Genomic DNA, 18,354 nt, shown 5'->3' with positions numbered 1-18,354 from the left:
TCATTATACCTTGGCCATTGTTCCAACAAAGAATTTAGACTCGAAGCATCTGGGTTCTTTCCTTGGAACGGGAGTACCGATGAGCCTATTTCTCAGATAAGTGCAAGCATCTGAATCGAGCTGCTGGGGCAACCGCCGGGCCATTAACCCACATCTGCCACAGTCAGATGGCCCTTGCAAATCTCAAGCCGAAGAGGCCACAAGCTCGGACTATTTCGACCTAGCGCGCTCAGCTAGTGCAACCATCAGTGGAAAGGCTATTCTCTAATTGGCTTTCATCCGCCCCCTTCACAAGGTTCTTATGCCCAGGATAACGGCAAGGGAAGGAGCAACAAGACCGTTGGCCGTTCAATCGCTTTCTCTCGTTCGCTCCCGTCTTTCTCTTCCCACCTCAACTCGTTCCGTCCAGTCCAGCCAGACACAACCGTTCTTTGTCGTGGTCTTTGCTCGAGGGACGTTCACTCGGTCGCTTCCTTCTTGTTGTCTTTCGGTTTCTACATTCGCTCCTACCTACTCTCGCTCTTGTCACTTATTACAACAACACTGAACAGGTCCAAGCAAGCACTGCCGTCCCCTGCTGCTACCATAACCGAAAAACCCTGGTCGCCCCATCACTCACTTACTCGCTCGCTCTCTCTGCTCCACGCCATCGTCGCTCAGTTCTCTCGTCAATTCCAAACAACGGCGCCCTGTTTCTTTTGCTCTGACTGGATGAGAAGTATTTCTTACTTGTAATTCGACTTCACTCCATGATCCTCTCTCCACATTGAGCCTTGATCGAGTCGACTCTCGACAAACGACACCCAGGAAACTTTCCACCTCTACAGGGATATTCCCAACTCAAACCTAAACCTCGAGAGAGGTTGTTGTAACAACCACAACATATCCTTTCGTAAGTCGCAGATCTTATTTGTCTTGTTTCGTCTCGACTCTTCAATGTCTTGTCGGCTTTTCACCTACATGAATATTTGATGTTGCTGTACCTTGGCGTTCAACATATCGTGTTCCCCTTTCTTGTTGATTTGATCGACACGCACCTTCCTACTCGATACCGCCTCCTTCAGCTTCCCTCCGACCCAAGGGTCAAGTTCCCTGAAGCTCGGCGCTCAGCCCGCATAAGCTTTTAACGTCTGGCTTACGAGGTTTGTCTCCTTCTAACATTGCTCTGCCAGGACGATGTCTCTTCCCGAAAGGCCGGGTGCAAGCCCGAGTTATAATCAGCGCAATGTTTATCGCAACTCGCCCTCAAGGCGATCGAGACCTGTCGATATCGAGACTGGTGGCTACCATGCTGTAGATAATACGGCTCAACATCAACGTGGGAGATCCGGTTCTTCGTTCGCAGAGTCAATCGGTGTTAATTCAAATACAGAGAGCATGCCTCTGTCGCCAACATCTCCCGATGGCCACTCACGTCGCGCTGGCCCAGATCAACCCATATCCCGAAAACGAAGCTTGATTCGCCCGGAGAGAAACAGAATCGACAGAGACCATCGCAACTACCATTACCACAAACATGCAGCTCACATGAACGTTCTGCCATCCTCAACAGGAAATGACCCTATTTACGAGGACTTCGAAGCTTCGACAGACCGCTCCAATTCGAACTTGAACGACGGTGGTTCGGACAGTTCCCCTCGACAAAGACGAAATGTTAGCGGAGAGCAGGAGAAGGGCGCTGCTGTGGCAGCTACCATGCCCACCCCAGATCGCACAAAATCAGGTAAGATCAAGAAGAGATCGAAGCGCCATTCGAAACCGCCGAAGCGTATAGAAGAGCAGCTTCGACCGCCTACCTTCTGGAATGTCTATTGCGCAATCGTCACTTTCTGGGCTCCCGGATTCATCATGAAGTGCTGTGGTATGCCAACGAGGGCGCAGCAGAGGGCCTGGCGCGAGAAGATGGGTCTTATCAGTATCATCCTCGTCATCATGGCCATCGTTGGTTTTCTGACTTTTGGTTTCACCGCAACGGTTTGCGGAGCCCCTGCCGAGCGACTACGTGTCAATAAGGTTGACGGCGGAAACATGATCTTCCACGGTGTCGCTTACGATTTGTCGAAGTCTCATCACCCCCCTGCCCAGGGCATGCCTCTCCGTTCGGACGGACTAGGTCCCAATGTTCTTTATGATCTTCCCGAAAAGCACGGCGGACAGGATGGTAGCTTTTTGTTTCAAAATGTCAACGGCCGATGCAAGGGTTTGATTACTCTTGCTAAAGACTCAGATGTGCCAACCAACAAGGATGGCGATCTGGCTTGGTACTTCCCTTGCACAACCTTTAACCAAGACGGTTCAAGCAAGGTTAATTTGACCACACCATACTATTCTGGTTACGGCTGTCATACGACGCTAAACTCTAGGAATGCCTTTTATCTTGACTTGAGTGGTTCCGCAGATGTTTACTTTACCTGGGACGACATCAAGAACAGCTCGCGTAATCTCATAGTCTACTCTGGAAATGTCTTAGACCTTGATCTCCTCCGTTGGTTCAACATGAGCCAGGTTGATATTCCCAAGAGGTTTGAAGAGTTGCGAGACAAGGACTCGGAAGTCAACAAGGCTATTCGTGGCCGCGACGTTACTCGCATGTTCCAGTCTTCTTCAGACAAGAAATACGCAGAATGTTTCGAGGAAATCATAAAGGTTGGCTCTGTGGATACTGAGACGATTGGTTGCATTGCCTCCAAGATCGTCCTTTACTGTGCGCTCGTTCTCATCCTTTCAGTTGTCGGTGTTCGGTTTCTGCTGGCTATCATCTTCCAATGGTTCCTTTGCCGCAAGTATGCGCCTACTAAGACCTCCCAGAGTTCTGACCGTAGGAAACGAAACAAGCAAATTGAAGATTGGTCAGAGGACATCTACCGTGCTCCTGTAAGACTACCTGGAGATGTTGGAAGCACTGTCTATGGATCATCAGACCGAACAAGCAAACGAGGATCTTTCCTTCCTACTACTTCTCGATTCTCGTCTGTCGGTGGCCCTGATGTTCGGGCATCAACTGGACGCCGCATGCCGACAACCATGGCTAGCCAAGGTGCCTCGAACCAACTTCTGACACCCGGCTCAATTTTCAAGCAGGGCAACGACAGCCGTGCCAGCTTCCTTCGATCTGACCCCTACTCGAGCACGCCTACTGATGGACCCGGCCCCGCTGGTTTCATTCATGATGCTGTTGTTCCTCAGCCTCCTTCTGACTGGATGCCCTTTGGCTTTCCATTGGCTCATACGATGTGCTTGGTCACTGCATACTCTGAAGGAGAGGAGGGTATCCGAACCACTCTGGACTCGATCGCAACTACCGATTATCCCAACAGCCACAAGGTTATTGTTGTTATCTGTGACGGTATCATCAAGGGCAAGGGTGAAACAATGTCGACACCTGACGTATGCTTGGGCATGCTGAAAGATCACTCTATCCCCCCTGACATGGTTGAGCCTTTCTCCTACGTGGCTGTCGCCAGTGGTTCCAAGCGTCACAACATGGCCAAAATCTATTGCGGCTTCTACGATTATGGAAGAAATTCTCGCATCCCTGCTGACCGCCAGCAGCGAGTGCCCATGATGGTTGTGGTCAAGTGCGGAACTCCTGATGAAGCCACTAAGTCCAAGCCCGGTAACCGTGGAAAGCGAGATAGTCAAATTATCCTCATGTCGTTCCTCCAAAAGGTCATGTTCGATGAACGAATGACAGAACTCGAGTACGAAATGTTCAACGGCCTCTGGAAGGTTACGGGAATCTCGCCTGATTACTACGAAATTATCCTCATGGTTGACGCCGATACCAAGGTTTTCCCTGACAGTCTGACACACATGATATCTGCAATGGTGAAAGATCCTGAGATCATGGGTCTTTGTGGTGAAACCAAGATTGCCAACAAACGCGACAGCTGGGTCACAGCTATTCAAGTATTTGAGTACTTTGTCTCTCATCATCTTGCCAAGTCGTTCGAGTCTGTTTTTGGTGGTGTTACTTGTTTACCTGGTTGCTTCTGCATGTACCGCATCAAGGCGCCCAAGGGTGGTCACAACTACTGGGTTCCCATCCTGGCTAACCCCGATATTGTTGAACATTACTCTGAGAACGTGGTCGAAACTTTGCACGAGAAGAACCTCTATCTGCTTGGTGAAGATCGTTTCCTGACAACCCTTATGCTTCGAACATTCCCAAAGCGAAAGCAGGTCTTCATTCCCCAAGCAGTATGCAAAACCACTGTACCGGACGAGTTCATGGTGCTCCTTTCTCAGAGACGTCGTTGGATCAATTCTACCATCCACAACCTGATGGAGCTAGTTCTAGTCCGTGATCTCTGTGGTACCTTCTGTTTCTCGATGCAGTTTATCATCTTCGTGGAACTAGTCGGCACTCTGGTTCTCCCTGCTGCTATCGCGTTTACCTTCTACGTCGGTAAGTAATGTTTAATTCTCAACGTGACACAATCACTGACAATTGCAGTTATCACATCTATTATCCACTCGCCACCACAGATTATTCCCCTAGTTCTCTTGGGATTGATTCTTGGGTTACCTGGTCTTCTCGTTGTCATCACCGCACACTCTTGGTCCTACATTGTTTGGATGCTCATCTATCTGCTGGCACTGCCAATCTGGAACTTTGTCCTGCCTACTTATGCTTTCTGGAAATTCGATGACTTCTCATGGGGCGAGACTCGAAAGACAGCTGGCGAAAAGACGAAGAAGGCAGGCCTCGAGTATGAGGGTGAGTTTGACAGCAGCAAGATTACCATGAAGAGATGGGCCGAATTTGAACGCGACAAGCGCTCGAGAAGCGGCTATTGGGGTTCACGTGAGAACGTCGTTGGTGGTGGTGGAAGCTGGACCAGTCCTCCTGGTCACCAGTATAATGATGAGTACTTTTCTGATGCTTGATTTCGGGGACATCGGATTAAGGGGGAAAACGTGCTGACAGCGAACGGGTTTTTTGATGATGATGGAATGCATGCACATATATGTAATAAGGGGTAACATTCTTGAGGCCAAGTATTCATGTTCTGATGCCCGGGATGGGCGTTGGTGGACAAATGTCCTAATTTTGTATAGAGTCAGTTGGATCGGAGACGGCGTTACTCCAGCGACTATTTGTGAATAGTATAATTTGACTGTTTTTAAAGAAAAGGTTATGCATGCCAAGTCCGCGATGAAGTGATGGTTGTCATGCCATGAAGATTATGACGAAGGTGTAACATAGATATACAACATTTCAGCTTTTATGATCTGAGGGCTTCTTGCTTTCATTCATGGTAGATTTATGATAGATTCATGATCTAAGAGCTAAGTGTAATGGAATTTAGAAAGTTTTGTGCTTGGCAATAATTGGGGATGGTTTGCGCGTATGATATGCTTCATTAATATCATCACTGAAGCTCTGGTAAAGATGATATTATGCATCACCTTTCTGAACGTAAGACAAGAAATGCGACGCAGACGGCGCCGATGACTTCCCAGTAGGATAGCATCAATTCTCAATCGTTGCTATCCAATAAAATCTCAAGGTAGAATTTTCCAACAAGGCACAAGCAGTTGTCATTAAGAGGCTGTTCAACTTAAAGCCAAAGCCTAAGGTAACTATTCCATCAAGTCCAAAACTCCTTTCGCCATGCACATCTTCTCGTAACGCCGACGAGCCGCAGAAACCAACAAGCGACTCAGTGTAATAACCCTACATGGAATACATCATTTGTTCATGATGGTCGTCAACAAGAAATAGACAAAAAAACGCCTCGCTCTCCTCGTGCCATATCATGACTATTGCTTTCTCGAGTGATCTACATCCTCTCCGAGTTCCCAAGGCTTTCGAGGGTCGACGTAGGTAGAGATACGCTGATCTCCCCATCGAGCTCCGACAGTAACCCATACATGTTTTTGGGGTGCGTGGTTACTGATGGTTTCCCGGTGACCACCCCAGCGAAGACGGGATTCTCGACTCATTTGACTGTTGCCCAGGCCACCATTGGTCACCCATTCCTTCACGACATCCTTGATAAAGACAATCTTCCGTCGGAAATCATTGGCAGCAGGAATACCCTGTAACTCAGGTGCGATCTCAGGACGTCTTCTTGTTGTGGTTGTGGTTCGGCCAGCGCGAGGGGCTGCAGGCTTTGCCTGGAAGTTTAACAATGTCTGCAGAGGGTACGATAGCATCGCTCGGTCATCAAGTGCAGCGGCACCGATAGTGCCAGTGGCTGCTAGTCTCTCAGCAGCGTCCTGAGGGAGGTGCCAGAAGTGACACCAGGTCCCTGTGTGGTCGATAACGATCTTTGTATGATCGGGGAAATTGAACTACGCAAGTCAGCTTGATGTCAAAAACGTCCACATGCAGTCACGTACTTGAAGATGGCCATCGCAGAAAACCCAGCAACCAACATCTCCGAATCGCTGGTAAAATGTGACGAGCTCAGCTACTGTGCCCTTCTGCCCAGGGGACATGGCACCAGCCGGGTCGGTCTCTTCAACCGGCACGAAATCGTCCCGTCCAAAAGCAATCATGTAGTTAGCAAATTTCTTCCAGAGAATAATTCTCTCGCGCTTCCGATGCTGGAAGATGTCCCTACCGGGCTGCATCTTGCCCGCAGTCCCATCTTCTTTCACAGCCACTCGAAATTGCTCTGGAGAGACAACTACCTCCGAAAGGCCAGCCTCACCATTATTCTCGAAGAACTTGATAGGTTCTGTCATTGGGAGAGGCTGCACCCTATCCTCGTACGTCTCGTCCTTACCGCGAACGATATGTCTCTCGGCACTGCGAATGAATACCCCAGCAGGAGGAAGCAGGGCGGGCTTGCCGTTTTCCGTGGTTGGGATGTCTCGAAGAATGCAGCCAACACTACCGTCATTTAGGATATATCCAAGGCCGAATTTGTTGGTGTAATCTACCCATTTGACAACAACATGCGGATGCGGTGGTGCAACAGTCTTGGATGATATTATAGCCATGGTCCTCGAGTTTAGAGCTCGTTCAAGTTCATTCTGAAGACGATGTAGACGATCCAAAACCGCGTCGGGCTTCGTTCCGGAGATTCTATCTTGCCGCTCGGAGGCGCTGAACAGTGTTGCAGGCCGCATGCCAGTAGTATCCTTCTTAGGGGGTGCAGCTGGCGCAGGAGGGGCTGTGGTGGCAGGAGCAGATGCTTGACGGTCGAGCGAAGGTCGCTCAGAAAGCTGTCGCTCTGCAGGTTGCTGGGACGCTGCCCTTGCCGGAGGTGCTGACCGAGTCGAAGTTCGTAGGCTCTTGCCGACAGACTCAACAGTTTCCCTTGGAGGAGCTTCTCGAGGCAGTTCCTTTCGTGTTCTTGTACGTAAGCTCTGGGAAGCCGAAAGCGTTGCTTCGGGCGCTGGGCGGGGTTTTGCAGATACCATAGTGCCTGCTGGCCTGTGTTGCATCCTCTGCTGTGCAGCAAAACTCTGAGGAGGTTGACGAAGGAGACCTGTCGGTGCTCGTTGAGTAGCTGACAAAGGGTCTTCGGTAGATACGCTTGCCTGTGCAGCCAGGGATGCTGTATACCTGGCCTTTATCTGCTGTTGCTCCTTCAACCACTCTTCGAATGGTCTGTAGACAATTCCTTCTTCGAGAGGGATCATTGGTGTCAGCCCAGCCTTTTCCTCAGCGGCCATCTCCTTCCACGTCTGAGTGTGAACCACTTGAATTAGGGCGTAAGGGCCGATGCCACACTCTCGACACATATCTTTGAAGTTCCTGTATGATTGTGCTTGTAAAGCACTGCTCATTCGAGTGGCGTAAAATTCCTCACGGTCCGGGGGGACTTCTCTCAGGCGTGAGCTCATTTCCGCTTCGGTAGGCATATAACCACAGGTGAAAAAGGGGTGTTGGATAATTTCCTCTGGTTCCGGTCGGTTTTCAGCATCTTGAAGCATCGTGGCAACTAGTTCCTTAGCTTCCTGGCTGATGTATCTTCGTGATGTTTCCGCCGATGGCCAATCATAATCCCTCTCTCGAGCTCGGCGGTAAATTTCGTCCGTGGTCGAGGATTGAAACGGTGGCTTCGATGTAAACATGGCGTACATGATGATGCCCAGGCTCCAGATGTCAACCATGTGGTCATGCCCCTTCTTTCCTTTCTCCAGAATCTCGGGAGCAATGTAATTAGGTGTTCCACACAAAGTTGTGCGACGGATGGTGTGCATATCGCGACCAGTCACCAACAGAGCGGCAAGACCAAAATCACCGATCTTCGCGTTCATCTGTGAGTCAAGGAAGATGTTACCCATCTTCAGGTCGCGGTGAATGATGCCCTTGTTGTGCATGTACTTGATGGCACCAGCGATCTGAACTGAGTAAAAGCGGACTTCGGGCTCAGTGAGACCTTTCCTTCGCTTCACCATATCCATGAGAGAGCCGTTCGGACACAATTCGAGAATCAGATATGTGCATTTTTCGTATGAAAAGGCTCTTAAGAATTGAACGATGTTTTTGTGCTTCATCTTTGAGTGAATCTGGAGCTCGGTTTGGAACTGAAACATGTTAGATGTGTGTCAATGCGTCTTCTACCTGTCACAAACCTTTTGTTCCATTTTGGGAGGCATGTGGCTCTTGACAATCTTCAGAGCAAATCGCTGCTTTGTGGGTAATAATTGGCCACTGTAGCAGACTGCGAAGCCACCCTTTCCGAGCAGTTTACCAACCTGATACGTTGCTCCATCAGGTCGATCGGTGCTTGGAGGCTCGGGGACCTCTGTAGGCGGAGGTGGAGGGTGTTCCTTCTCCTTGGCGGCCTTGAGTTGGGCGGCCGTCTTTGTTTTGATGTCGGTCACTTTGGGTACTCGTTGGGCGTTGGCATCCCTAGGGGACAAGGCCTCGAGATCGATGCCGCCTCGGGGCGCTAGCCTATGAGCCATAGCTGATAAAAAGCTCGGATATTGCGATGCGAAAGTTCAACGAGTTTGTGGACGGTCGTTGCCAAGTAGACGAGCGGGCTAGAAGGTCAGCCACCGCTTTGAAGTGTCGCAAGGTTCGGACTAAGATAAAAGGTTAGCAACATCGAAGTGAAGACGGGATGAAAAGACCGAGTGCGTGTCCAATGGCTTTATGTACAATAGACGAGATGGTGATCCAGTGGAACCAGTGGGCAGAACTCACGAGACTCGCGACGTCAACATGCAAGACGAATGAAAGAACGTCGCCTATTCGTGCAGTAAAAGCCAAGGACGTTAAACAATGCTGAAAACTGAGATACTGTCGCCCGATGCTATGGGTTAGTATTTGTGAGAGCAAGAAACCGACGAGCGACGCTGAGCGAAGAAAGATGGAGAGAAGTCATCAGTTGCCGCGACTGGTGGTTTGTGTACTTTCTTAGTAGGCTGTTGCCGCTGGCAACCACTGAGCTGGGGCGGGTCGTGGAATCGTCCAATCAAATAACACCCTGTCCCGTCTGTGCCTCTGACTAGCCAATCAAGGAGTTTCAATCCTTGAACGACAAGGCCAATATTTGGCCTAGATTTGCTGAAATAAAGCGGTCAATTGGTAGGTAATTTTCGTACTCTTGTTATGAAAGGTTATCTTACATCGTAAGTCATGAATATCTAAGTCTATAGTGGAGAAGAGGCTATAATATGGTAAGAAACAAAAGGGTGCATAATTACCGAGTACCAGCTATCCATTGTCCAATATTTCAGCTGTCCATGGGCGAGTCTCCCTTTGATTTCGAGATTTGAACGTGCTCAAGATTCGATCTGGTTGGCTTTTCTGCTTGCAGAGGGTTTCCGGGCACATTTAATTTGGTGGGACGCCGATTTGAGTGTTATGATACTTGTAACGCCGGGACTAACAATTGATTTGTCTTGGGATCCCTCAATTGGCGCAGTGTCTCCTCCAAGCTTTCAAATCTTTCCTTGTGCTTCTTTTCCGCCTCTTCTAGCTCGTCTTCCCTCTTCTTCAGCTCTTCCAGTTTCTGGTCCAATTCTTCTATGCGCAATTTGTTCATGTCGGGCTTTTGTGACGACTTCCAGGTTTCGTAGACAATCAAGGCAATGGCTACCGAGAGGATGAACGCATCTCCAATGACATCGGCGAACAGATCGACCGCTTTGTTCTCGGGAAGTGGCCTGAATTTGCGTCTCCAGATGTTTTGAAACGGCATACTCTTCTTGGGGAGTTCGGGAGCCTGCTTTTGTTTGAGCTGATCGTCTCGTTTCTGCTGCTCTTCGGTCTTGACCGTTGGTGCTTCGGCCTTTTCTTTTGCTCTTCGTTCAGCGTCTGGGTTCCGTAACAATGCGACTGACATCCTCATGTTCAATTGATGCATGTATTGTCCGTATCGGGCTGCGAATGCTCTGAACCGGGGATGATCGTGTGCCTGAGCTTTGATGTGATTCTGAGGAGCTATCAGTGCCTGGCCTAGTTGCGACAGGGGATATTTCGTACGGCGCCATATTTTGAGACATGCCTCACAAGCAGAGATGCAAGCTTGAATAGCGGAAGGGGAACCATGAGTGCTGGTGGTCTAGGAACTCTTGGCTCCAGTGTTGAGAGCTGCTTGCCAAGTAGATTGGATATTTGATCGCTGGTGGAGCTTCTGTGGTGGAGAGTCAATTGAAGCTCGAATGGCGATGCCACATCAACAAAGTGCACAATACAGAAGAGACCGACTCGTTTAGACGGCAAGGGCAGATCTGATTTGAAAGCTCACTGATGATATCAAAAGCAAGTACGTCATTCTAGGTAGTTAATTAGATATTTCGAGGACCTACTGGTAGAATCGATGCCGCCTCTTCCGGAGCCGTGATATTCCGTGCTGACATACAAGAAGCTTAGGTAGATAGTAGATAGACCAGGGGTGAGAGGCTTATAGAGCTCTGATTGGTTACTTAACTCATTCTCCATCTACACAGAGCGAAACTACTGTCTTGATTGAATTGACATTCACTGACGACAGTATTTCCTTCTTACAATCACATTGGATGGACAGAGAGATCCTCTTTTGCTTTGTAGGCAAGTCGCAGTAAAAAAGTTACCCTCCGTACCTCGGCTTCTCCGTACGAAGCCAGAGGTATTGACAGCCCCCGTGTCATCGACTGGTGATATAAAGCTCATTCTCTAGGCAAGAAGGGAGCCTTTACATGAAATATGTCGGCGGCTGTGTTAAAGATGATATACGCTGAGATTTGGGCCAGCTCAATTATCGTGCTATCCATCTCTGTTGGTCGCTCTACCTTCACTAAGTCACTACCTACCACCTTGGGCAAGTGCCTAGGTAGGTAGGTACCACTCAGCTGCCTCGCTTGCCTTCCCTAGGATATGTCTTCGATACCTCCCGTCGATGTGATAAATTCGTACCTTACCTAGTAGGTTTCTACCAGACTTCATTGACAGGCACCACGGCTCAATGCATCCACATCCTCAATAAACCATTCTAGGGCCCGCGTGATCTTCTGAATCGTCATTCCTCTTGGAGACTTGCACCTCAAACTTGACTGATCATGTTTTGTTCATCCTTACGGAAGCGAAAAGAATGGACTCCAGCGGTTCATTCGCTAAAATCAAGCTCGTCAACATGGAGAGGTTGGTTATCGATATGATCTGTTTGCTATAAGGTATTATCGCACGCACTCACACTAGTGTCCCTAGAAAGTAACCTGAAGGCTTGTGATATCACATTTCCGGTTCCTGTTTCCAACAGCCCATCCGCTGCCTTCAGAGCGATTGTCTCGTCTTTGTCTGAACTGCAGTCTTCTGAGGAAAAGGCGCGAGTGGCAAGACTGTCGCTAATGAACGGGGGAGAGCATATCGCTGTGATATTGCTTTTGGATGGTCACAAGCCCATGGAGTCTTTTTCTCGGCTGCAAATTGAGTACATATTCACAACACAGGCTTGCCTATCACATATTGACTTACTCTGTAGGATGGTGTGCTCAGGTTGTCCCATCCCCATGATCCCCATCTCCACGACCCAAGATTTGGCCGACTGTCTTGAATCTCTCAGGCGGGATTGCATTAGGAAGAATCACGCTGCCAATACTGAGCAACAGGCAACTAATGATAACTTAGTATGCTGGTGCGTCGAAGGCAAACCTCTTTCAAGAGACCAGGTCAACGTTCTGACCGGAATCACATCCGGGTTCAGGGGCTTCGCAGACCTCTGCTCCAGCCCAGGCGGCCAAGCTACAATCTGTGAATACCTTGGAGGTAGCGATGGTGAACGAGTCGTCTCGTTTCTCTCCAATGGCCCGTCGCACATCCGCGAGAAACAAGGACTAACAGGTACACACAATGTGTGATAAGCCAGATAGTTGGTCCCGTTTCCGAGATACTAGGCGGCAACGACGAGTCTGCTTGCCAGAGACCTGGAATGCGTTATGTATAATGGCATGACAATGGTTTAGTGCAGAATAAGATCTTACAAGGAATGTCATTTAGATCGATCATCCGCCCAGTATTCTGGGTCACACACAGCCTGTGGTGCAGGGCGGTGTCGCTGGAATCATGACAGGCATCTGGGCAAAAGTACAGGGATGAGCGATGATACATGCAAGCTTAACGTAGTGCATATTCGACCGCTCTCGCTCGTACTATTTCAAAAGGAGCTATAGCGAAAACAAGCTACGGAATCTCTATGTCTGTGTCGCTGAACTCGTTCGCCGTTGTTGAGACAGGATAGTCTGCTAGGTAATACATGTAGGTGATAGACCAAGTATTCACCGGGCAACCGAGTGATGCAGATGTGGTTGACCTGGCTGGTGGAAGCTGAACCAATTAGAGTGATGCTGCAACCGCCGAGCTACTAGGTCGGCGACAATGCGAATCGGGCTCACTATGCCCATGGCAGGCCTCAGGCTCAATTATCACGCACTATCTGATGAACCGATACCGTCGCTTGCATGTTTGGGGGCAAGTCACAGCTCGTGGTCTCGGTCGATACGGTGAGGGAAAATTGGCCAAGGTGGTATGAGAAGAGTGATAACCGGCACTAGCTCGAGATGATGGTCAAGAAACCAAGGGCAGAAGTGGTGCTATCCACATCAGATGATGGATGGTAACAAGAGCTGTTGGACGCACTCTGATCGGTCCCGAGAAATAGGTTAAGGAAGCGGATCGCAACCGCTTGATCCAAAGATTCGGGATCTCTGAACAAATGAAGCAATCCTGTTTCGAGAAGCGCTTTAATATGGGGGCGCAATGTCTCATCAGTTGTTTAATGACAACCAACATGCTTTTGACGATAACCAACACCAGATCTTCCCCAGATCCTCTTCACCCAACAACTGCTCGACAGGGCAAGTTGCCACAATGAGCGTGACGAGTGGCACAAAGCATCGTGGTATAAAAAAAGAACACCACATGCAGCGTTTAAGTGAACAGGGATTAAAGAGAAGTAGTGGGCGGGAGAGGGGCCAGGGGTCAGGGGTCCGACAGCAAGTCAAAACACCGCAACGTCGGCTGTCCCAGCATCTGCCTCATGTGGTATCCTCCTATGTCTCATGAGAGAGACTCGAGTTAAAACAAGAAATTGGCTACTGATGGCCGTCGACCGAGAGATAGTTGGAAGAGTCTCTTGTTGAGATGGAGCTCATCTAAGGGAACGACGAAGTGATTGAATGCTCTTGGCTCTTCTCAAAGTTGAGTTGTTTAACTGGTTGTCCAGGGCTTCCTTTTAGCTTGATACGACATCACTCAATCCCTGTCACATCTCTCTCTACCCGCTTCCCATCTTCTCCCACATGGCCGCTAAGCACGCTCATTGGCTTGTGCTCTGCATCTAACCGCCGAGGTCATCACCAATTACCAGCCTTCACACCACTGCGACACATGAGTTTATCGATGTTTGACCACACCAGCCGTGGTAACAGCCAATCATGGCACCTCAGAGCTGCTTGCACCCGCTCTAGCTCCAAGATGATGGACGTCGGTCTGTGTGACGAGCCGCTGCATCGCATAACTTTCACATCCTAGCTCTCTTCTCCCCGCCTTTCCACTTTCCATCGCACCGCCGGTCTTCAGGCGCTTCTATATCGTGAGGCGAATACGTGAAAGTGAAAGATGGCCCCGAGAAATGGCGTGGCTCGTGGCCCGACGGTCCATGTAGACCCTGGTTCATTTGTACATGAATGCATTGCATTGGCCTAGATTTTCATACCAAGAAAGAGGCGCATTTTGGCTGTCGTGGTTCTTTTCTTGGCCTTTTCTTAAAAGTCTCAGGCTGCCCTCCACTGCAACTTGCAGCCTTCCCCCCCCCAATCCCTGGTCCATCTTGAAATCTGTGTCTCTTGTAACGTCTCAGAAGACTCCTGAGTATCACCTCGCCTGGTCATACAATCTTGCGACTACAATAACTTCGGGAAAGGAAGAAGCCGCTCTTGGATGAGACAGAATCAGCCTTGCAATACCGCCACCGTCTCTCCCCAAGATAACCATAACGACAATCCTATACAATGTCGCGCGTGTGCTTGCCACGATTATAGACCATACAGTCGAGTGCGTGGATCTGCCAACCAACTTCCGCGACATCATCGGCTTCATAATCGTCCTTAAACCGTTCGCCCGACGCCAACGTCTCAAACCTCGAGCATCCGCTCTATCCTTATCCACCTCGCTCTCGGCTCAGCCTCAACCGTCGGGATCGACGACCTTAACACATTGGCTTATCCTTCAAGGGTCTCATCTCTTCCTTGATATCATCCGCCACTCGCCCGCTGTTCTTCTTCTTCTCTCACCATTCGCTTCTTTCTGTCTGCTGGCCTGACAGAGTTACTGTTCGTTTTAATACTTTCGTTTTTGTCTTCTCGTCCGCTCTTTTATACCATATCGCCGCTGGCCGGTCTGTAATATCACACCGAAAAAGGACTATTGGCAGCAGTGTTCGGGTACTATACGAATAGACGACAACTTCGACGAGGGAAAACGAGACTGGTTATTATCCGCAAGGAAAAGGGAACGTTTTGGGAACGAGTGAAGGGCAACTTAATCTGGGCTTGACAATCAATATTCATTCATCATGGGAAAGCTCATCAAGAATCACTGGGCCCGTCTCATCATCTTGAGCGCCGCAGCTTGTAAGTTGACCATGGCTCGAAGAACCGGTCGTTTCTTTACTTACGCTACCTTACAGATCAGATTGTGGCTGCCATAGAGTGTTTCTTTTGGCCTAAGATCTTCTGGGACTTCCTTACGCGCACCCTAGATGGTGCAGTAAGACCCGTGCCAGCTTTACAGATAATAAACCTCCTCTTGGGGATTGCCATGCTAGCTCTCGAATGGCCCCTTAACTTCGTCGCCGGCTCAGCTCTCCACCGCTCGCTAGAATTCCGACTTGCCATCCTTCCTCTCACGGCACTCAGTGCTGCTCTTATCTACCAAGGCACAAACGCCGCTATCTACTACCTCATCGGCATGGTCGTATACTTCTGGGGTTACAGCGAAGGCGAGGTTAGTGGCAACTGCAAGCCTTGAGAAATCTACCTGTGACTAACACTGAATTTCTAGATGATCTGCGCAAAACCCTGGACTCTTCCTAATCGTGGGCGCAGCGGCGGCGTTACGCGTGCATAGTCGCAGCTTGCTATGATGGATGTATAATACCAAAAAATACAGAACGGGTTATAGCTTGACTTCTTAATTGAACGCCATCTCTAAACCTCGAATTTTACAAAGAGACACTGTTACACATATACCCCTTTGCGGCGTTTGGCGAATTTTCATGATATACGACCATCAGACCATCAGTACTGCGTGTGTACGACTCATCCTGCACCAAGGAGGTTTCACTTCTAGCATTGCGTTTGCGTTTGTTTTTGGATTTTCCATTTGAATGATAAGCGTGGAGGTCTTGGTAGACGAGGATACCATTGGAGAGGGTTATACTGTTTACAGCCGTCTCCAGAGGAACGTCGTGCAATCAGGAGACAAGGAACTGGCCGAGTTGTGCAGCCTTCACGGGCCTGGGGACTTCCGGTGAGAGTCTGCCACAATCCCTGGAGCCAAAGCACCCGCAATATAGATCTAATACTACCAAAATGTCTTTAACTGTTCCATGTATGTTTCTGTTGTTGCTTCCTTGGATACCTACATGCAAGTTTGTTGAGCCAAGCCGGAAGGGCAATTCAGCTTCGTGATTCAAAACATAGTAGAAACAACTAAGAGTCCTCTAAATATGTCGAAACCGGATCTGTTTGTGGATTTTGCCAAGTGGTGGTATTGGCTGATGCTTCGAAACACTCCTTTTCTAATAGCGTTCTTTTGGATCATAAATCAGCTACATATACCTTAGGTTCCCATGTGAAAGCCACAGCACATAGACATGGAGTGTGGTCCAAGCTCATAGAATGAACAAACGAATGAATATATACACATGCACACATAAAGGTAATATTTTCACTGCTGTGTTAATGCCAGAGAGAATCAAATGGAGGCCAGTTAAATTTAAAGCAAGTAGTGCAAGTGGGAGATGATAAAACAAGGTAGCCTGATACGTTTTAAATCACAGCTAATGTAATGGTTTTATTCGGTGATCAGTAGGGCAAACAACTAATTGTTCGCGATATTACTAAGTTGACCTGACGATCCAAGCATCGATGTAGTCAAAGACAGGCAAGAAAGCTGATGAACTTCATCCGACGTGGTGAACAGACTTATATAAATTTAGTATAATTTAGTAGATCTTTAGACCTATCAATTTTTAGAAGTCTTATTACACAGCGAGTAAATGAAGTACAGAGTGCGAGACTAATCATTTCCGCTATTTTCTTAAGTATCACAAAGTGCTACAAGTCTACATTAATTTCAAGGTCACCAAACTTCGGGCAATGTGTGTCTAGATTATATCGCGACATAAACGCATTGCAATTCCCAAGGCTGGTTGTATTTCATGAAGCACTATCATAAAATGCCCATCTCTCAGAGCATCAGACGCTGGCTGATTCATTCAGCTGTCAACACGATCGTGGTTCAAGCCAACTAACTGCCTGGTGACAACTTCATCAACCATTTCAGACGAGTCTTAGTCGTTCACCGATAGTACCGTTCACTCCGATTCAACATAAGCCCTTTCCTAGCAATTGCATGCCCAAAAGAATATGGCGGATCCCCCAAACGCCTGCTGTCTGGTACGTCGTGTAGAATGTTGTTTCTTCTAGTGGGAGATCATAGGACCCTTGCTGTCGTTCTTGGGACCTTGACGCTCGGGGAACTGTACGGCCATGTTAGTCGCGCGGCTAGGTAGGAATGTCTCACAACAAGGTCCTTACGTCTACGGTCTGAGTATCGCCCTTCTCGAGGATCTGCTTGATGACATCATCGTCGACAGAGGTACCAAACTCGTTCTCAAGAGCGGCCTTTGAAGCAGCATCGAGACTTCCCTGAACTCCTTGGCTATTAAAATGTTAGCTTATGTGTTACAGAGCTGGAATTGTTTTGGTGATGGCTGGCAGAGGGAGGCTGAAGCCATGGTCAAGTGCCAGATATCTGGCAGGCCAATTCTGCACAGACTACAGTAGAGTCCATGACGCAGGGCTTCCATTTCCATGCTAGCCACGAGATTGAAGGTAAAGGGGGAGATACAAAGCGGGGGTGGCTTGACTTACTTGTGTGTCAGGAAGATTTTGAAGGAAGAAATGAAGTGAGCAAGAGGAATGCTCTTGTCGCTCTTCCACTTCTGGTAGGTCTCAACATCATCGATGAAGATGATAAAATCGTCGCTGCCCTTGTAGTGGACCTTGGTCTGCTGAGTCTCTCCGCGAGCCATTGTGATTGTTTATTGAGTAAGGGAAGTGGTAGTGGTTGTATTGGCGATGAAGAGTCGTCAAACGATTAGAGTGAGAAGTCGCTGGGTGGATTTGTTGATAACCTAGCTGTTGATCGAAGGATGAAGATGAAGGTAAGGAGAAGAAAAGAAAAGGAGTCGAGGAAGTGTGGTGCATCCAGAGGCTTAAAAGGAAGCTCAATGTGAGGAGCAGTGACGAATGTACCTACCTAGCTTGCTGGCTGCAAGCTACCTACGTCATACGTCATAGCTGTGCTCTTCCAAAGGCGGGCAAGTGGATCGGTACGTACTGCATCGCGGGGCTCTCAAGGCCTTCAGGCGGAACAGGCTCCACTATAGCTTGCTGTAAGCATCAACACAGCCAATGAAGCGGCATACCCCCGTTTGCTTGCCAGGCTCGAAGTTGCTCGTCTTGCTTCTACTGTACACGTTCCTGCATGCTTGAACCCACCGTGTACGTCACCGTATTTTGAGCACGAGGAAGCAAAAGAATAAGGTACCCTGAATAGTATCCAAGCTTGTGTGTCTTATGGGCTGCCATGTTAATCGATCGCGTGCTCCTCACGCCAGCCTGCAACGATTTCCTTGTAAGGGATTGGCCAAGTTGCAGCGGATCCCATGTTGT

General features: G+C 48.8%; 6 protein-coding genes across 6 annotated transcripts; 3 read left to right on the top strand and 3 right to left on the bottom strand.

The window, feature by feature from the left end:
• Nucleotides 1-1,176: 1,176 nt before the first annotated feature.
• Nucleotides 1,177-4,890, top strand: FPRO_00671 (putative chitin synthase CHS-4; the record flags this gene model as incomplete). Its single annotated transcript, XM_031223836.1, has 2 exons — nt 1,177-4,408; nt 4,457-4,890. 2 exons carry the CDS (start codon nt 1,177-1,179, stop codon nt 4,888-4,890), a joined length of 3,666 nt encoding a protein of 1,221 aa, XP_031075800.1.
• Nucleotides 4,891-5,766: 876 nt separating this feature from the next.
• Nucleotides 5,767-8,874, bottom strand: FPRO_00672 (uncharacterized protein; the record flags this gene model as incomplete). Its single annotated transcript, XM_031223825.1, has 3 exons — nt 5,767-6,300; nt 6,349-8,490; nt 8,539-8,874. The coding sequence occupies 3 exons, from the start codon at nt 8,872-8,874 to the stop codon at nt 5,767-5,769; spliced, it is 3,012 nt and encodes a 1,003-aa protein (XP_031075799.1).
• A 902-nt stretch (nt 8,875-9,776) lies between these two features.
• On the bottom strand, nt 9,777-10,465 carry FPRO_00673 (uncharacterized protein; the record flags this gene model as incomplete). The annotated part of the gene is made up of 2 exons (XM_031223814.1): nt 9,777-10,349; nt 10,400-10,465. 2 exons carry the CDS (start codon nt 10,463-10,465, stop codon nt 9,777-9,779), a joined length of 639 nt encoding a protein of 212 aa, XP_031075798.1.
• A 1,021-nt stretch (nt 10,466-11,486) lies between these two features.
• On the top strand, nt 11,487-12,252 carry FPRO_00674 (uncharacterized protein; the record flags this gene model as incomplete). Its single annotated transcript, XM_031223803.1, has 3 exons — nt 11,487-11,536; nt 11,607-11,825; nt 11,877-12,252. The coding sequence occupies 3 exons, from the start codon at nt 11,487-11,489 to the stop codon at nt 12,250-12,252; spliced, it is 645 nt and encodes a 214-aa protein (XP_031075797.1).
• Nucleotides 12,253-14,966: 2,714 nt separating this feature from the next.
• Nucleotides 14,967-15,520, top strand: FPRO_00675 (uncharacterized protein; the record flags this gene model as incomplete). The annotated part of the gene is made up of 3 exons (XM_031223792.1): nt 14,967-15,024; nt 15,081-15,397; nt 15,455-15,520. The coding sequence occupies 3 exons, from the start codon at nt 14,967-14,969 to the stop codon at nt 15,518-15,520; spliced, it is 441 nt and encodes a 146-aa protein (XP_031075796.1).
• Nucleotides 15,521-17,099: 1,579 nt separating this feature from the next.
• FPRO_00676 (uncharacterized protein) lies at nt 17,100-17,711 on the bottom strand (the record flags this gene model as incomplete). Its single annotated transcript, XM_031223780.1, has 3 exons — nt 17,100-17,156; nt 17,215-17,338; nt 17,551-17,711. The coding sequence occupies 3 exons, from the start codon at nt 17,709-17,711 to the stop codon at nt 17,100-17,102; spliced, it is 342 nt and encodes a 113-aa protein (XP_031075795.1).
• Between the last annotated feature and the right edge of the window lie 643 nt (nt 17,712-18,354).

The sequence above is a fragment of the Fusarium proliferatum genome (assembly GCF_900067095.1).
Source record: "Fusarium proliferatum ET1 genome assembly, contig: FPRO_scaffold001, whole genome shotgun sequence".
Classification (NCBI taxonomy): domain Eukaryota; kingdom Fungi; phylum Ascomycota; class Sordariomycetes; order Hypocreales; family Nectriaceae; genus Fusarium; species Fusarium proliferatum.
This window is presented reverse-complemented; position numbering and strand designations above follow the sequence as displayed.